We start from the raw sequence: 15,380 nt of genomic DNA on the forward strand, positions 1-15,380 counted from the left end.
GTACTTTGGGACTTCCTTTTCTAGGGTAGTGTTCACTGGGTGAAAACATTCTTGTTTTCAGAGAAAGTTAACAACTGGAGCAGTTGCACTGGATCAGCTGTAATGTAACATAGTATATCTGTGTCCTGTAGGATGCAACATTCCCTGTATGCACATAGGAGGTGTGATATCTGCAGGGAAATCCAGCCTTAGGTTGCTTCTGTAATGATCCAATTGCTTTGGCGCTGCCATGTCCATCCAGGAAACTGTAGCAGGAAGAACTTGGTGCAATGCACCTTGAGCATCCCAAACAACCTTTTTAGATCACTTTGAGAAGCTCTAGACCTTTTAAAACTAAATGCTCAGCTGAGGTGAGTTTTCAGCTGTCAACATCAAGTGCTCAATTAAAGGATGTGCTGGGCACTTGTGCAGTGAAATGTTTGTGGCAAATACCCTGTGTGGAGCAGGAGGTTCATTGTACTTTCATTGTTGTGGTAATTGGTATTGAGCAATGTTTTAGCTTGAACATGAGATTGTTTGACTTTTTCCTCTCTGGCTATTGAGTGACTGGATGTATTGGCCTAAAGAGATCCTTTTTGGTCTTTGGCAAGGGTAGGTGTATTGCAGTTCTGACATTCTTGTTCACAGTCTGGGTAATTTTTTCACAGTCTGCTTGTTAGGCTTTGAAATCATGTCCCCAGTACTGCTTTTGAAATCCCTAACTGTAGACCTGACTTTTATACTCAGGCCTCACTTGTGGGAGCATCTGTATCCGTGCTACTGTTTAGCCATGACATCAGCCTTTCCTGGGGGTACTCTACGTATGTACTGAAGTCTAGGGCTGAGATGGAGGAAAATGTGTTTGATGGAGAAAGCATTCCTCTGGGAGCATTTTTGAAGAGGTTGTTTTGTTTTTTTTTTTTAATGTTTTGGAAGTTTGTTTTGTTTTGTTTTGTTTTTTTTTAATCCAGTGGTAGAGAACCAGTTATCAGAGGATGGAGCAGTATAGAGATCAAGGGGAGTAGTTAGAAGGGTCAGGGAGGGTACATAGCCCATTTCCATCATGAGGAATAATGTAGTTGAGGATTTCGGGGCTTTCTCCATCCTTTGTTTGAAAACTGACACAACAGAGTAGCTAGGTTGAACACTGTGGCTTCTGTGCTTCTCTTGTTAATGGACTTGAGCAACAGACAGAACTATCTAGGCTGGAAGAAATCAGTAGTCAAAAGCTGCAGCAACAATGCATGCTCATAACTTGTTTCATACTTTTCATTATCAAGTACAGTCAGCAACAGTCCCTAAGGCAACTAATTCAGCACTGAGGAGTATTTACCCTGTGTCCAGCCCGGCATTTTTCTGGAGATCTTTGTGTGGCTGTAGGAGTCATTGTGGTGGGAGAGGCTATGAAGAGCTAAAAAGGGCTAATACAGGTGTTGTCTATGTTTTTCCCATAAGAAGTGCAGTATGAATGGTATGATTTGCTTTATTCAGAAACCAAGTGTCAACTCTGTGTATGGGGGGGTTAGGCTATTTCTTGAAACAAATCTGCTTTATCACACTCTCCCTCTTCTTGAGAGTGTGAGTGTGTATGTGTATATATATTTTTTTAAATATCTTGGTCAACAAAAGCAAGGTCAGCTCTTGATGTCTTTCAGTTCCTGCTCCAGATGTGTTAACATATAAAAGCAGTGTTCACTTTAAAGCATTTCTGAAAAAACTTAATTAAAGCCCACTCAAAACAGTAATTTATTTCTTTCCTGTGAAATCCAAATGTTGGACTTAATCCATTATGAACAACTAGACAGAATGTTCTAGCAGGAATTATTCTCTTGAAAACATGCATTTTTAAACAAGGAAATAAGTTGCCGAAACAATTTCAAGTTTGTACATGCTGTGCTGCCACTGATGCTTCTGCTAAATACTGTCTCCAGTGTGCCTTTATCTATAAGCTTACCTTCTAGGACATGTCAGTGCAGTCTGCAGCATCTGTCTGTTTTGTGAAATTAGTGACTTATGTCTTTTGGGTTTATTTTATGTTTTTAAAGCCAGTGCTGAAACCTAAGATGTTCTTCTTTGGAGGTATTGAAATATCTTTTTTTAAAAAAAACAAACATACAAACCCCACTAAAATGAAGAATTGTTTCTCTAGTAAAAACAACTTTAGGAATCATAAACCAGTATTCCTTAATGCTGCAGAATTTCCAGGACTATTCCCCTGCTCACAGACGCACACTGGTGGGCCCAGATCTTTGGATCTCTAGTAAGTTCATGGGCCATGAGAACATATGCATGATTTGGCTAAGTGTTTCTCACTCTAACAAATAAGAAATACTAGACCAATCTCTCACTGTATAAGGCCCTTGCAAGTGGAAGTTGCTTGGTAAATTCAGTTCTCTGATGATACTTTAACATCTTCGTTGCTAACAGTATTTTAGCTGTGTTTTCAAAGTTGAATATCATTTAAATTTTTCAGCTGCTTCTGATTCTTGTTTGATTATTCCACCTGCTTGGAAGGAGAAGTTATTCCTCTTACCATAAGAACAGGCTTGCTTTTAATATGTGGCACTTGCACAGAAGCTGAAAGCAATAATTTCTGGCTCTGTGAATTTGTGGTATCATGTTAATGTCACTTAGCCAAGCATGTTTGTCAGGAATTTAGGAGGGACTGTAGCAAGCCTTGTATCTTGATTCAGAATAATTGCTACTTCTAGAACTACTACTTTCTTGCAGAATGTCAGTTCATACCTTGAATGAAAGGGCCAGAAAACTGGATGTAATGGTGCAAACACAATGGCAGAATTTGGATTCTAATCCTTTGGTTCAGGTTGTTGTAGATTCCAAGCAGCTTCTCAGTCCTCACATTTACTGCTGCACACCGTTTTTCCTTCACATACAGAAAGAGTACTAGCAGCTGATTTGTAAATTCCCAAAGGACTCATCTGTACTGAAAAGCAGAAGAGACCAGATAGAGCTTGTCCTGTGTGGCTCAGAGTCTACTGAAAATAAAGAATAATTTAGTTTGGCACTGCTAAGATACTGCCTCTTGTTGAAGGCTGGCAGTGTGGTGATGCTTGCAGTACCTCATTGCCTTGAAGTGTAAGCACTGGATTTTCATTTGCATCTTGATTTTACATGCACAAGGGATTGTCCAGCTATGTAAAAGAACTGCCTTTGTTTGCATTTTAAGGAAGAAGTGTATTTTGGAAAAAAACTTCCTAAGTATTAAACAGGTTCACTATCCAATTGTAGTATTCAATGCAGTATACACAGCACGAAACTGCCATGGTTGCGAACAGGTAATTGTCTTGTGGATTTTATTTTCCTAACTAGAATCATACTGCAGTATGGAAGAAAGTTTACCTTGGCAAATCTGTTGAGATCCACATCCAAATTCTCTGTCCTGTGGTTCAACCTGTCATATTAAGTAGAAAAAACAAAGCAAAATGCAGTATGTCTAATTATAGACAAATGTGTATTTGTATAGGCAAAAAATAGTTATTCTTGTTTTGTAAGAATAGATTATCAACTCTGTCCTTTTAGTAAACAGTCTTACTCTCCCTCTGTCAGATGCATCAGATAAAAGTACTGTTCAAGTATCTGTTTTGTGCTGTTGGCTGTTTGCTTATGTGATGTCAGTTTTTCTTTGCTTTATCTCCTTTGGGCAATCAGAAGTTCACACACATGCAAGGAACTTAACAGTGAGACAGTGACTGCATGCATGTGTTCTCTGTGTTGGTGCAAACTTTCCTCAGAAAGTCTGATGTTCTGGAAATAATTGAGTTCCTAGGCAAATGTTCTAGTCCTGTTTTTATTCCTGATCTATTCCTGCTCACCTCAAGTGAAACTAATTTTGCTCCCCAGTATACCGGTAATGGGCAGTAGTCAGGTGGAGCTTTAGGGTGGTAGTAATAAAAGAACAGTAAGTCTAGTCTTCTGACATTTAGGTGAGATTTGAGAGAGGAAAACGTTTCTCCAGGAGAAGGGAAATGGGAGACAGATGAATTAGTTTCTTAATGTCAGTTATTGCTTATCAGGGATCCCTAACTTGAATACTACACTTCTGCAGCAAAGAAAAATCCATTTCATGTACCTTTTATATCCTTAACTCCCCAAATCAAAGGATGGAAATATAAAATTTAGAAATAAAATTTCAAGAAGGAGGCAACAAAGGCAAATGATTTTTGTACAGGCTATGAATCAGGTGCAGATGAGCTGCACATCTGTATTTTGTCTCTGTATGAAAGCACTTCTCCCTGTGGGTGGATGGGTGAGCTATTACAGAATTTATATTAGGAATCTGTTTCTAGAAAATGTTATTTATTGCAAATGCTATTGTATTGTAACTGGAACCATTTCTGAGCTGAAATTACTACATTTATGTAACTATTAATAAAGTTTTGTCTTTCCTTTTAGAAACTTGTCAGTTACTCTTTTAAGCATGGTATTCTGTATTGGATCCAACAGTCAGGCCAGGTTCATAGACATATGTCGTCTTCCATAGCTTGTCCATACTCAAGCGAAAAAGCAATGCAGTAGCTGATTTCTTCCATCCCTACTGGCAGAAGTGTCTTTACTAGAGAGGTGACATAATTGAGTAGATCAGAGAGCAGGAAAAAAATAATTTACTGCACTTCACAATAAATTTTCATGTGGTGCTTGTCCTTACTTGGTTTAATTGGCTGTGTGTAAGTAATCACCAGCTGTCATGCCAAGTGTGATGGCTTCATGGGTGTTGTGGCTTACTCTGTAACAGATTCCATACTTGAGTCAGCTGCTTAGCAGTAATCAGAGATACAGGTATGAAATATAACCCAAAATATGCTGTTAGAGAGGGGTAGCTTATGCTGCTTGTTTCTGAACTGGAAAAGAAAAATCCTTCCATCATTGTGTATTAAGTTTGTGCTGAATAGTGATAATAAAAGGTGCTACAAGATACAAGTGTCTTTCTGTAAGGAGAAAAATCACCATGAAAAGCAACTTTTTTAAGTCTGTTTGAATACACGGTGCCACAGTCTAGGTGGTACCTGAAAACTGCCACTGGACTGCAAGGAAATCCTGGCAGCTGAATGAACTGATGAGATATATGTGTCCTTTGTTGAAGGATGGAATCTGCCCCTTTGTTATTGCACGGAACATTTGGTAATAGCAGTAGCCTTCCCCCATCCCTATGAGTAAGTGGTGCAGCAGAGGATAATTGGCATGATTCCAAAACAACTTCAGACACTTTTGCTAAGCAGCTTTGGCACTCATGAAGTGATGAAGTGACTAAACCACCAACTTCTCACAGTTCTTCTTGGAAGGACCGAAGCAGGAAGTTTTGAACTAGAAACCCTTTAAACAAGTGGTAAAACATAACTTAGAGCTTCTGAACACCATACTTAAATCTTTAAGACAGCTAAGTTGTTAATATCTAGTAGAACAGGTAAATAGTTTCTTGAGAGCTTATTACACAGAGAAGACAGGCAGTGGGTGTGTGGGGGGTGTGTGTATGTTTGTGAAACAGCTGTTTAAAGAGTAACTTAAGAAAATAAAATGAACCTTGGCCATGACTGTGTTAAGTTGGAAATTTAAACAGTTTCTCAGGCTTCAAGACTGTATTAAATAAATAGAAGTAAAAGAGCTCCCAAAACTCTATTTTAAATCTTAATGAATGAAATAAAGAATTATGCAAGTGATCACATTACAAAAGAAGGGAATACACTCTGATCTGTTTTGTGATTAAAATGTTTGATTCAGCATAAAAGACTGGCATACAAAATGACTGATGGCATATTACTATGCCCAAGTAGTCTCATCTATCTGATTTAGATTCAAGGGACTGTAATTGGGGGTACCAAAATCTTACACTATATGAACATGTGGATGCAAAGAAGTGGTGTCTTTTCCAGTGATAAAGCTGTCAGAAGAAAGTCTTCTGTGCAAATCTGAGAGATTGAACTTAATGCGGCTGCTGTCAATTTGTCAATTCAGCACTGAATAACATAATAAACCACAAAATCTGATGCTTTCACAGAAGTTATTTATTAATTGAAAACTTTTTTTTAATCTCAGTTTTAATATCCAGGAATTGCTAAACTATCACAAGTGCAATCAACACAACTGAGGTGTGAGAATTCAAGTAAGTCTTTTGTTGAATCACAGCTTTTGCTATGAAGACAACTTTGATTATTCTGTGCTTAACTGATGTAGACTTTACTGACATGAGGATAGTATGCTGGAATCCAACCTACACAAAAGTATTTCTTAAGTTTCTTACAAACATTATCTTTAATTATTGTTTGTGCTTGTTATCAGGCATTGTAAAAGGTATTATTTATTATCAGAAAAGCACATTAAAAAACATTAAGATTTTTAAATGTACCACTGCATCATCAGTAATTTGTAGTGAAGAGAGCAAGGGTTAAATAATTTATCCTCCAACTGCACTGTCCCAAGAAATACATTCGCATTAAATACTACACTGTCATACAGCTTTAAGTGAGATGGTTTTAATTTTGACCTTTACAGTTCACAGGCAGATAAAACTGAATTTCAATGGCAGATATTCTACCTGTGTACAATACCTGTAACTATGCCTGCATCACTGTGTTGTGGAAACTGGGAACCTAGGCAGGACCTTCTTTTACCCATCTGTTTTTTTCCAATTAATACTAAACACATCGGTAGCCAAGGCTGGCAAACAGCTTTCTCCCGCAACATTGTATTCCCCAAATTCAGGCAGCCTGTGTGTTTAAATTAGAAGTTGAGTATAGGAAAATTTCTTGCAACTAGTGTAGAAAGAGGCCATCCTTTTTGTGTTTTTGACAAGTGCAGATAACAGTACTAGTAAGTCCTCACTACCACAAATATGTGGGTTTGGTGCATTGGGAATTACTGGAGGGTCATTAAATACTCTTTAACTGCCCTTCAGTTGGCATGATGCACACAGTACTGAAAGATAATGTGCTCCAGACCCACCTGGTCTCAACTGCTACACAAATACAACCATAAAAATATATTTAAAAATAAGGAGTAACAGTCAATGCTACTTTATGTGCGCTTTAAACAAAAACCCTGTGAAACTACATTCCAGCTTGCTCTCCCTCCCTCTTCAAGTCTTGTGTTACCTGGTACCTCTTTGCCTGATGGGATAAAATATTTTAAAATATTTCATTTCAAAGGGTACATTCATTACTTTATAGGAAGAAGGATTCTGGTGCCTTCTTTTATTTATTTTTAATAATGAACACCAAAACCAAAATTTATTCCACTTAACTTCTGCCATGCTGATTTATTCACCAAATTAACATTACACATTTAAAGTGCTTTGTTTGACTGCCATTAAAATGTTTTTAACAACATTGTTTATTTCATACTAAGGAAGCCTTACATCATCTTTTGAAGATGACATAATAGTGAGGTCAAGCCAAAGGTCAAAGCCTCGCCTCTAACCACTACTATTTAAATCTATATTAGGTCACAAATAAGCCATGTTCAAAGGTTTTTAAACTTTCCTCTCTAACAGACCTTCACCTGTGTAACCACAAATCCAATTCAAGACACAAAGCCCACAGGGATGTGGGCTCCTGTTCTTTGAAGGGAGTTATGTTCCTTTAGACACTGTGCAATATTTACACTAGGGACTGTACTCCTACCCAAGGAAAGTCATGGTCTTTTTATGGAAGAGAGGGAGTTTATCTGGATCATCATGTCACCACTTGTGCTTTCTTCACACAGCCCTTACAGTCTCCCCAACAACTAATTCTGCAAGTTGTTCCTGTGAGTATCTTCTCTTCCTCCTCTCACTAAGCCAGCAATTCTTTGTCCTGGACTGTCCTGTTCTCAGGACTGCTGGGGCTAACAGGCATCAAACAAGGGCTATATTTCATCCTAGACATGAAAGCTGTTAAGCCCAAAGTACACCTCTTTGCTCAAAAACCTAAAGCAGCCCTGCAGTCAGCATTAACAGTGCTGAAAAAGCTGTCTGATAGCTTATATGGATGCCTAGATATAGCTCAAAACAATTCTTCACCTGTTGTAATGTAAGCAGCAGATTTCTCCCACAATTAAAAAAAAAAAACCCAAAGAACAAAAAACAAACAACAACAAAAAAAAACACCAAAAAAACCCAAAAAAACCAAAAAAAAACTAACAAAAACAAACCTCCCCCCCAAAAAATATCCCACACACTTGCTTCTAAAGGAGGTCAAATAACCACATTAGAAAGTGTGAGTATTTACACAAAATTCTAAAGGGAGACTGCCATCCCAAAGCCTCCCTTATCCACACTGAACTACTAAAGGTAGTAAAAAATGGTGGTCTAGTTTCCCTTGCTATAGGTCACAATCTCTTTTCATTATGCACAAGCCTCAAAGTTCTCCTAGTTACAAAGGGATAATCCAAGAACAAGAAATCCCTACTCTTTACTAAAAATAATGGACATTGTGATCACATTGCTGAAAAACTGGATGTATAAACAAAGACTATGTAAAAACATTTGGCAACACAGAATACTGTAGATATCTCTATACACACACAGGACAGGGCTGATTAGTTCTAATGAAGGTAGAAGTTGCATTCGTACATATTTCTGGCTCAAAAAAAATAAAAACAAAAGCACTCTTTCCCAAGTTGTGGGGATTGTGCTGTTTGAAGGCTTTCATAATCCTCCAAAGCAGACATATTTTATTTCTAAGTATTCATCAATGCCGTATTTTGAACCTTCTCGCCCTAAGCCAGACTCCTTTACCCCACCAAAAGGACATTCCGCTGACGAGATTATGCCTTCATTAACACCAACCATTCCAACTTCTAGCTGTTCTGCAACTCTCCAGATCTGAGCTGGATCTTGGGAGTAGAAATATCCTGTTGTGCAGACACAGAGATACAGGAGTGAAAATCAGTAAGAACAATTGCAGAAGACTGAAAAAGAGACTTAATCACTCAAAATCATCACCACACAGCACTAAAGCTCACAAAACTGCAGAAATACACTTATCTGACAGAGAAACATACCTGCTAAACCCACGTTAGCTGCATTTGCTATAGCAACAGCTTCTGCTTCAGTCTCAAATCTGTCAACAGAAAAAGAAAAAATAAAAATAAGGCCCACAGTTCACCTGCTGTCTTGCTGACTTACTGACAAGAAGCAGTGTTATTGGGAATTAAAATGTCATTTTAGTTTTCCCAAAAGTGTACATTAAAAAGCTAATTTAACTTTCATTTTGAAACACTGAAGTGTCTACCTCTTCTCTTAGTTTAAAGTGCAGTTAAGTATTTAAGACTGCCTTTATACCCCTGAGGTAGCTGGACAGTACCGAGACATTTACTCCACATGGGTTAACGCCTACCTATTTCCCCAACTACACAGCACTCTCAAGTCTGAGAGATTAATATATGTTCTTCCATCACATCCAATTGCTCTGCACAAAGGCAGGGAAGGCTTTAAGGAGAACAGACAGCTCTAACTCGCCCTCTGTCAGAAAAGCTTAGGACTAGCAAATCACATGACAAAAGTCCTGTCTCCTATTTCATGCCACAGATCATGAAGCCGATGAAGGTTTTGCTGCTATCTAGCCTTGCTTAACCACTGAGATACTTTAATTTTCAAAACGTTGCAGAGATGCTAAGATCAGGTAAAGAAAAAGAAACAAACAAGCCACATATTCAAAGTACATTTTCACATGTGTACCCCAGTCTTTTTACAAGACTTGTGTGATCACACAAAAATACTTTCAAATTTTGTTTATTCAAAATAGTATTTCATTAGTTTTTTAATTGTTAATCTGTGGAGTTAATAATCTCACCTGATAACTGGTGCTAAAGGGCCAAATGTCTCCTCTTGGGTGCAAAGCATTTTTGTTGTAACGTTAGTTAGTAATGTTGGCTCAAAGAAATTCTTCCCCAAGCTGTGTCGTTTCCCTCCAGTCACAATAGATGCTCCTTGAGAAACTGCATCCTTAATGTGTTTCTCTACCTGAGGTATGCATAATAAAAATCTTCAAGTCAGCTTTTAAGAATGAGCAATAATACATCTCCCAGTGAAGAAATAATATCTGCCAATATTTAAGAGAAAAATTTGAAGAGAAAAATTTGCAGAGGATCATTGGCAATATTATCTAATTTCTCTTCATTTCTTGTTTCTCTCAGTCTAACACAATTTCAGAGGGATAAATTATGAATGTGGCCCCAGCCCACTTTTCTGTAGAAATCAAAAGCCTACACCTAATGTGAGAAAAAGTCTTTGCAGGACTAAAAACTGAATCTTATATCAGTGATCAAGCACTATAGAAATGAAGTGTATGACTTGCCATGGAAAGAGAAACAACTCTCAAGATGAAACTGGCAAGAACATTTTGCTACATCTATGACCTACCCCCCTATATTTACAATTCATCTAAAGACAACAAAGTAATAAGAAAACTAAAGTAGCAATCCCCACCTAGAATACTGTCCTTTGAAATTACAGAAATTACAGAAAGTGACGATATACAGTGTTTGTTTATTTGTATATACAGTTGTACCTGATACACTTTTGTGATGCAAGAAGGGAAAACGTGAAGGAAAGAAATCAAGGACTATGTCCTTTGTCTCCCAAATAACTGAATATTTTCCCATTCTTTTATAAAGAGAATCTGGCAGCATTCATGTATAATGGATTCAAACCAAGCCTGCATGCAACTGTGCTGTAATATCTTATGCAGTATGGGCCACTTGACTCAATAATCTTTAACCTTAGGAAGAGTGAAACATTACAAAATATGTAACTTAGTAGGATTTTTTTTAAAAATAAATATTCCAGGAGTTGCAGGTCACCCAAAACAGAAGACCCAAACCATGCACATGAAGTTTCAAGTGATTACAACATCCAGAGTTCTGGTATTTTTAACCCAAATAAATGATTCTGCCTAGCTTTTGCCAAAAAGAAACACTACTCCTCAAAAGAAATTGTCAACCAAAGTGCTTCAGAACTGCAGGATCACTGTACAGCTCTCACAATGTATCCAATTTCAGTGAATGGACTTGAGAACAGCTAGGGAGTAATCAGGAGGAATCAGTTTATCCTAAAGGAGGCCTCTCTCTTAAAGGAAACAGAGGGATGATACATGAACTGTCCACATCTGTTTGTCTATATGTACACATGGACTTGGGGGACAGAATACACTTCCAGCCACACTGCAAATGTGCTCTAATAAAACAAGTGAAAAAAGGTGAAACATAAAGGTAAAGTTATTTTATGAATCATAAAAAGAAAATTAGAATATTAAAAATGAAATATGTACTTATACCTTCTCCACTGCTTTTTCATTTATTAGTGGTCCTTGGGTAGTTTTTGCATCAAATCCATTTCCAACATGTAGTTCTTTGTCTATAGCTTTAGCAAACTTTTCCACAAATTCATCATGAATTCCCTTTTGCACCAGGAAACGGTTTGTGCAAACACAAGTCTGAAAACAAACAAGATAAGACAAAACCCTATTCGTTTTTACTGCATTTAATCCATCTATTAATTCATTCTGGCCTTCATGTCACAGAATTAGGTTACTACACTGATGTTCCCTGCCTCTCCTCCCTCATCCTAAGCTGTTACCCAGCTATGCCATTTCTTTCACCACCCCTTTTCACTTCATCAATACACCTTCAACAAGCTGGGTGTGCGAAGTATGTCACACTGGTAAGTTGCTTACGCTGGGGAAATGTTTTGTGAGTTCTGTGGACTCAGGCACATGGATCAACCAAGATCCAGAAGCTGCATGAAATACCTTCTAATTAGACTGCAGAATGCTGGACTGAGCATCAAAAACTCAAGTCACATTTAGTGGTCAGGGGTCTTTTTTTCTAACTCCTTAATTATCTGAGTTTGAGTTTCCTTTCTTCCTAAAAGTTGTTTCTAAGTGCTTTCAATGGTCTATTTATTTGTGCTACCCCTTTGCTCTGATAAAAATATATGGGATTTCAGTGTTGCTATTTAGACTTGCTTTAGTGCCCAGAGCAATTTGTGAGTGCAGCGCCTTTCTCTTTACAATGAAGTGTTCTATGCTTTCCTTTTACATAAAATAGCTTATTTATAGCTTAAACATTATGTACAGCTCTTCACTGTCTAGAAACAAGGACAAAATTTCTCACCTGTCCTGAGTTTCTATACTTAGAAGCCAGGGCTCCTGCGACAGCCCGGTCCACATTGGCACTGTCAAACACAATAAAAGGAGCATGTCCTCCAAGCTCCATGGAAACTCTCTTCACAGTACCAGCTGCGTGTTTCAGCAAGATCTGTAGGCAAAAGAAGAGACACACACATCTGTACCTCTAAGAGATGTGAACAGTGGAATCATGGATGCAAGGGAGTGAAAAATTAACTCTGGCAAGGAAATAATCTGCATCTCCTAAAACAAAAGCAACTTTCATCCATGAAAATCCTTAAAGATGAAATTCTGGCCAAGGACTAATGCAGAGAAAAATTTTGATGAACTTCAGGTCAGGTTAAGCTTTTATACACTAATATTGTCAACTTTTTTTTGTTGTTCTATTTTTTGTGGTAATAAAATCTTGGCTACTCTTATGAAAGTTTTCCAGGATCTGACAGAATGTGGTATTATGATTTGCCTTGATACCAGACTTTTGCTGCATTCTGCATACAGCCATCCTAGAGAACTGTCATTTTGCAGCCACACTGCAGTTTTAGTGATTCAATTAGAAATGGTGACAAGATTGCTTATTGACTACGGCTGATAGCAGAGATTCCAGGGCCTCACTCCTCTAATACTTTCTCTCAACTGCTGAAGCCATTCTTGAATGGCACCTTTCAAACTCAGTTTCAGTGTTCTTATTAGTGTGTTGTCACCTTATGATATAGACCAAGAACATAGTGTACAGGACTGTTCACATTATAGTTTAATAAAGGGCAGTTATCAAGAATTACAGACAGGCATCATTCTGTGAAGTACTGATGCTAAAACATATAAGCAGTATCTCAAGAGTTACACAATTATTTGGACAATCTGTCTACAGCAGCCAGGAAAGAAGGCTCTCTATAAAGGCACACACTTTCCCCCTACCTTTCTAGTATAATCACAGTAACAATCTTCAAGGATATTCTGTCCACGTATGTACCTTTCCTGTTGCTGTAGAGCCAGTAAAAGATATTTTGGATACCAATGGATCAGTGCATAGAACTTCCCCTACAGCTGCTGTCTGTTGTCTGGAACAAGGGACAACATTATACACTCCTGCTGGGATTCCAGCCTGGTTTGCAAGCTGTAACAAAAGAAAAACAGAATTTGCATAATTAGTGCATTTTGTAAGAGGAATAGTCACTTAATGATTGTTCATTGTTTTGAAGAAAACAGTCTGTAAGCCAGTGGAAGCCAAAAGGACTCAGCACAACCAGGAACAGTTGCTTGAGAGAGCAGCTTTGCTCTGTCTGTGTTCAAAAGAACCAAATTAAAGATATAAGGATATTTTGAGTATCAAAATGGCCCAATCCACTTTGAGGCTCTAGACCATATTAGAGGCAATTTGCAAAGATTCTCACTAAACTAAAACACCTGCCTGCATCAAATCAGTTTGTCCTTTCTTTACATATGAAGCTGGCCAGAGCTACCTTCTAAGCCTGTCTGGATTCCCTGTTTACCGTATCAGTCCGTTGTTGAGGTAAATCTTAGTACTGAAAGCTCACCTCCCCAAGAGCTAATGCTGATAAAGGTGTGTCCTCTGCAGGTTTCACCACTACTGTACAGCCAGCTGCCAGAGCTGCACCAACCTTCCGGGTAATCATAGCGCTGGGAAAATTCCACTAGGAAGAGAGAAAATAGTACAATCAAAGTTGGGAAAATTTTGCCTCCTGTTTCTGCAGAAGTAAGTGACATTTTGAACGGGGGGCTGAGCTGAAAACCTTCACGTGACTCAGAAGAGTTCAGCTATGCTTACTGGGGTTATAATGGCTGCCACTCCTACTGGCTGCTTCAGCACCAGGACTCTTCTGTCCTTTGCAGATGCTGGAATAACATCACCATAAATCCGCCGAGCCTCCTCCGCAAACCACTCCAGAAACGAGGCTGAATATGTGATTTCACCCTGTGCTTCTTTCAGAGGCTTCCCCTTTGATTAAATCAGATTGAAGATACATTGTAAGCAGCAAACAGAAGCAATACAAACAAATTCAAGCAATTTTGGAGTTTCTCTTCTTTTCAGAGTACTTTATGAGCCCCTCCCTCTGACATACACTGTGATTTCCAGCAAAGATTATATGATTGCAGCAGCAATAGTTGTGTGGATTCAATATACCATCATTGTATAGTCAATAATCTGTATGCTGTGCCTGGATTCACACCTGCCCAAGACAAGGAAGAGAAATAGCAAATGTAGTATGCATTTATTTACAAACTCTAAGTTAGCTGCTATTACCACTCTGAAGAAAGACACAAATCATGTCAAAACAGTTACAAGTTTATGCCAGGTTTATGTCAGGTTATCCTCCACAACAGAGGATCTGCTGAAGTATCTTCCAGCAAGGTTTTGTCCAAAAGGTCACCAGTTTGTGAGCTCCCAGACTACTCAGTGATACAGACTGTATTAATCCAACTTGGAGACTTGCTTGATTTTTCCCAGTCACAAACATTTCTGCCACGGGGACCATGGTGTAGGTGGATGTACACTTTTGCATGCCATGAAGAACAACATGGGTCTGGTTTCCTCTGATCAGGTACTACCCTTATCAAACCAATGCACTTTATGTATGTCCGGAGGAGAAATGTTTGAAACGTCACCCACTGACGTAGCACAGCAATGGGAGTGCACAATATGCCCGAAATTATTAAAAAGGACATGACGGCTAACCGCTGAAGCACGCAGGGAGAGGTTTGACGGCTGTCACTTTTACTTGGTGTCCCTGTTTGCCTGCCTGTGTTGGGTTTCCCAGCGCGAGTGCCAGCACGGGGCAGTGCCCGTGCCCACGCCCGCTGCCCCACTCACGTTCTCGGCTGTGATGATCCGCGCCAGCTCCTCCTTGTTCTCCATCATCAGCTCGTACCATCTGCGGAGGCGCGCGCTCCTCTCCTGGGAGGAGGGAAAGACAAGGCTGCCGCGGCCGCCGCACGCAGGGACGGGGAAGCGAGGCCCCGGGAGACCCGACCGGAGCGGACGGGACGGCCCCGGGGCCCCCTCGCCGCCACCTCCCGCGGCCGCTCACCTTGGCGGGGAGGCGGCCCCAGGCGACGCCGGCTTCGTGCGCGGCCCGCACAGCCGCCCGCGCCTCGGCCGCCCCGCAGTCGGACACCTGGCCCAGCTCCTCGCCGCTGGCCGGGTCCTGCACGGGGAAAGCGGCGGCCGTCTCCACCCATCGGCCGCCCACCAGGCCGCCCCGGCGCACCAGGGCGGCGGACAGGGCCCGGCTGGCGGCCCGCGCCGGCCCCGGGGCGAACACA

General features: G+C 39.7%; 1 protein-coding gene across 1 annotated transcript; it reads right to left on the reverse strand.

Annotated features, from left to right (window-relative positions):
* Positions 1-5,981: 5,981 nt before the first annotated feature.
* ALDH5A1 (aldehyde dehydrogenase 5 family member A1) lies at positions 5,982-15,369 on the reverse strand. The gene is made up of 10 exons (XM_041426749.1): positions 15,146-15,369; positions 14,929-15,012; positions 13,885-14,055; positions 13,634-13,750; positions 13,069-13,212; positions 12,085-12,228; positions 11,247-11,405; positions 9,765-9,934; positions 8,974-9,032; positions 5,982-8,823 (listed from the first exon to the last, which is right to left on the reverse strand). Exons 2-10 carry the CDS (start codon positions 14,974-14,976, stop codon positions 8,618-8,620), a joined length of 1,218 nt encoding a protein of 405 aa, XP_041282683.1. The 5' UTR covers positions 14,977-15,012; positions 15,146-15,369; the 3' UTR covers positions 5,982-8,617.
* Between the last annotated feature and the right edge of the window lie 11 nt (positions 15,370-15,380).

Source organism: Onychostruthus taczanowskii, unplaced genomic scaffold (genome assembly GCF_017590055.1).
Source record: "Onychostruthus taczanowskii isolate IOZ18803 unplaced genomic scaffold, ASM1759005v1 scaffold94, whole genome shotgun sequence".
In the NCBI taxonomy this organism is placed as follows: Eukaryota; Metazoa; Chordata; class Aves; order Passeriformes; family Passeridae; genus Onychostruthus; species Onychostruthus taczanowskii.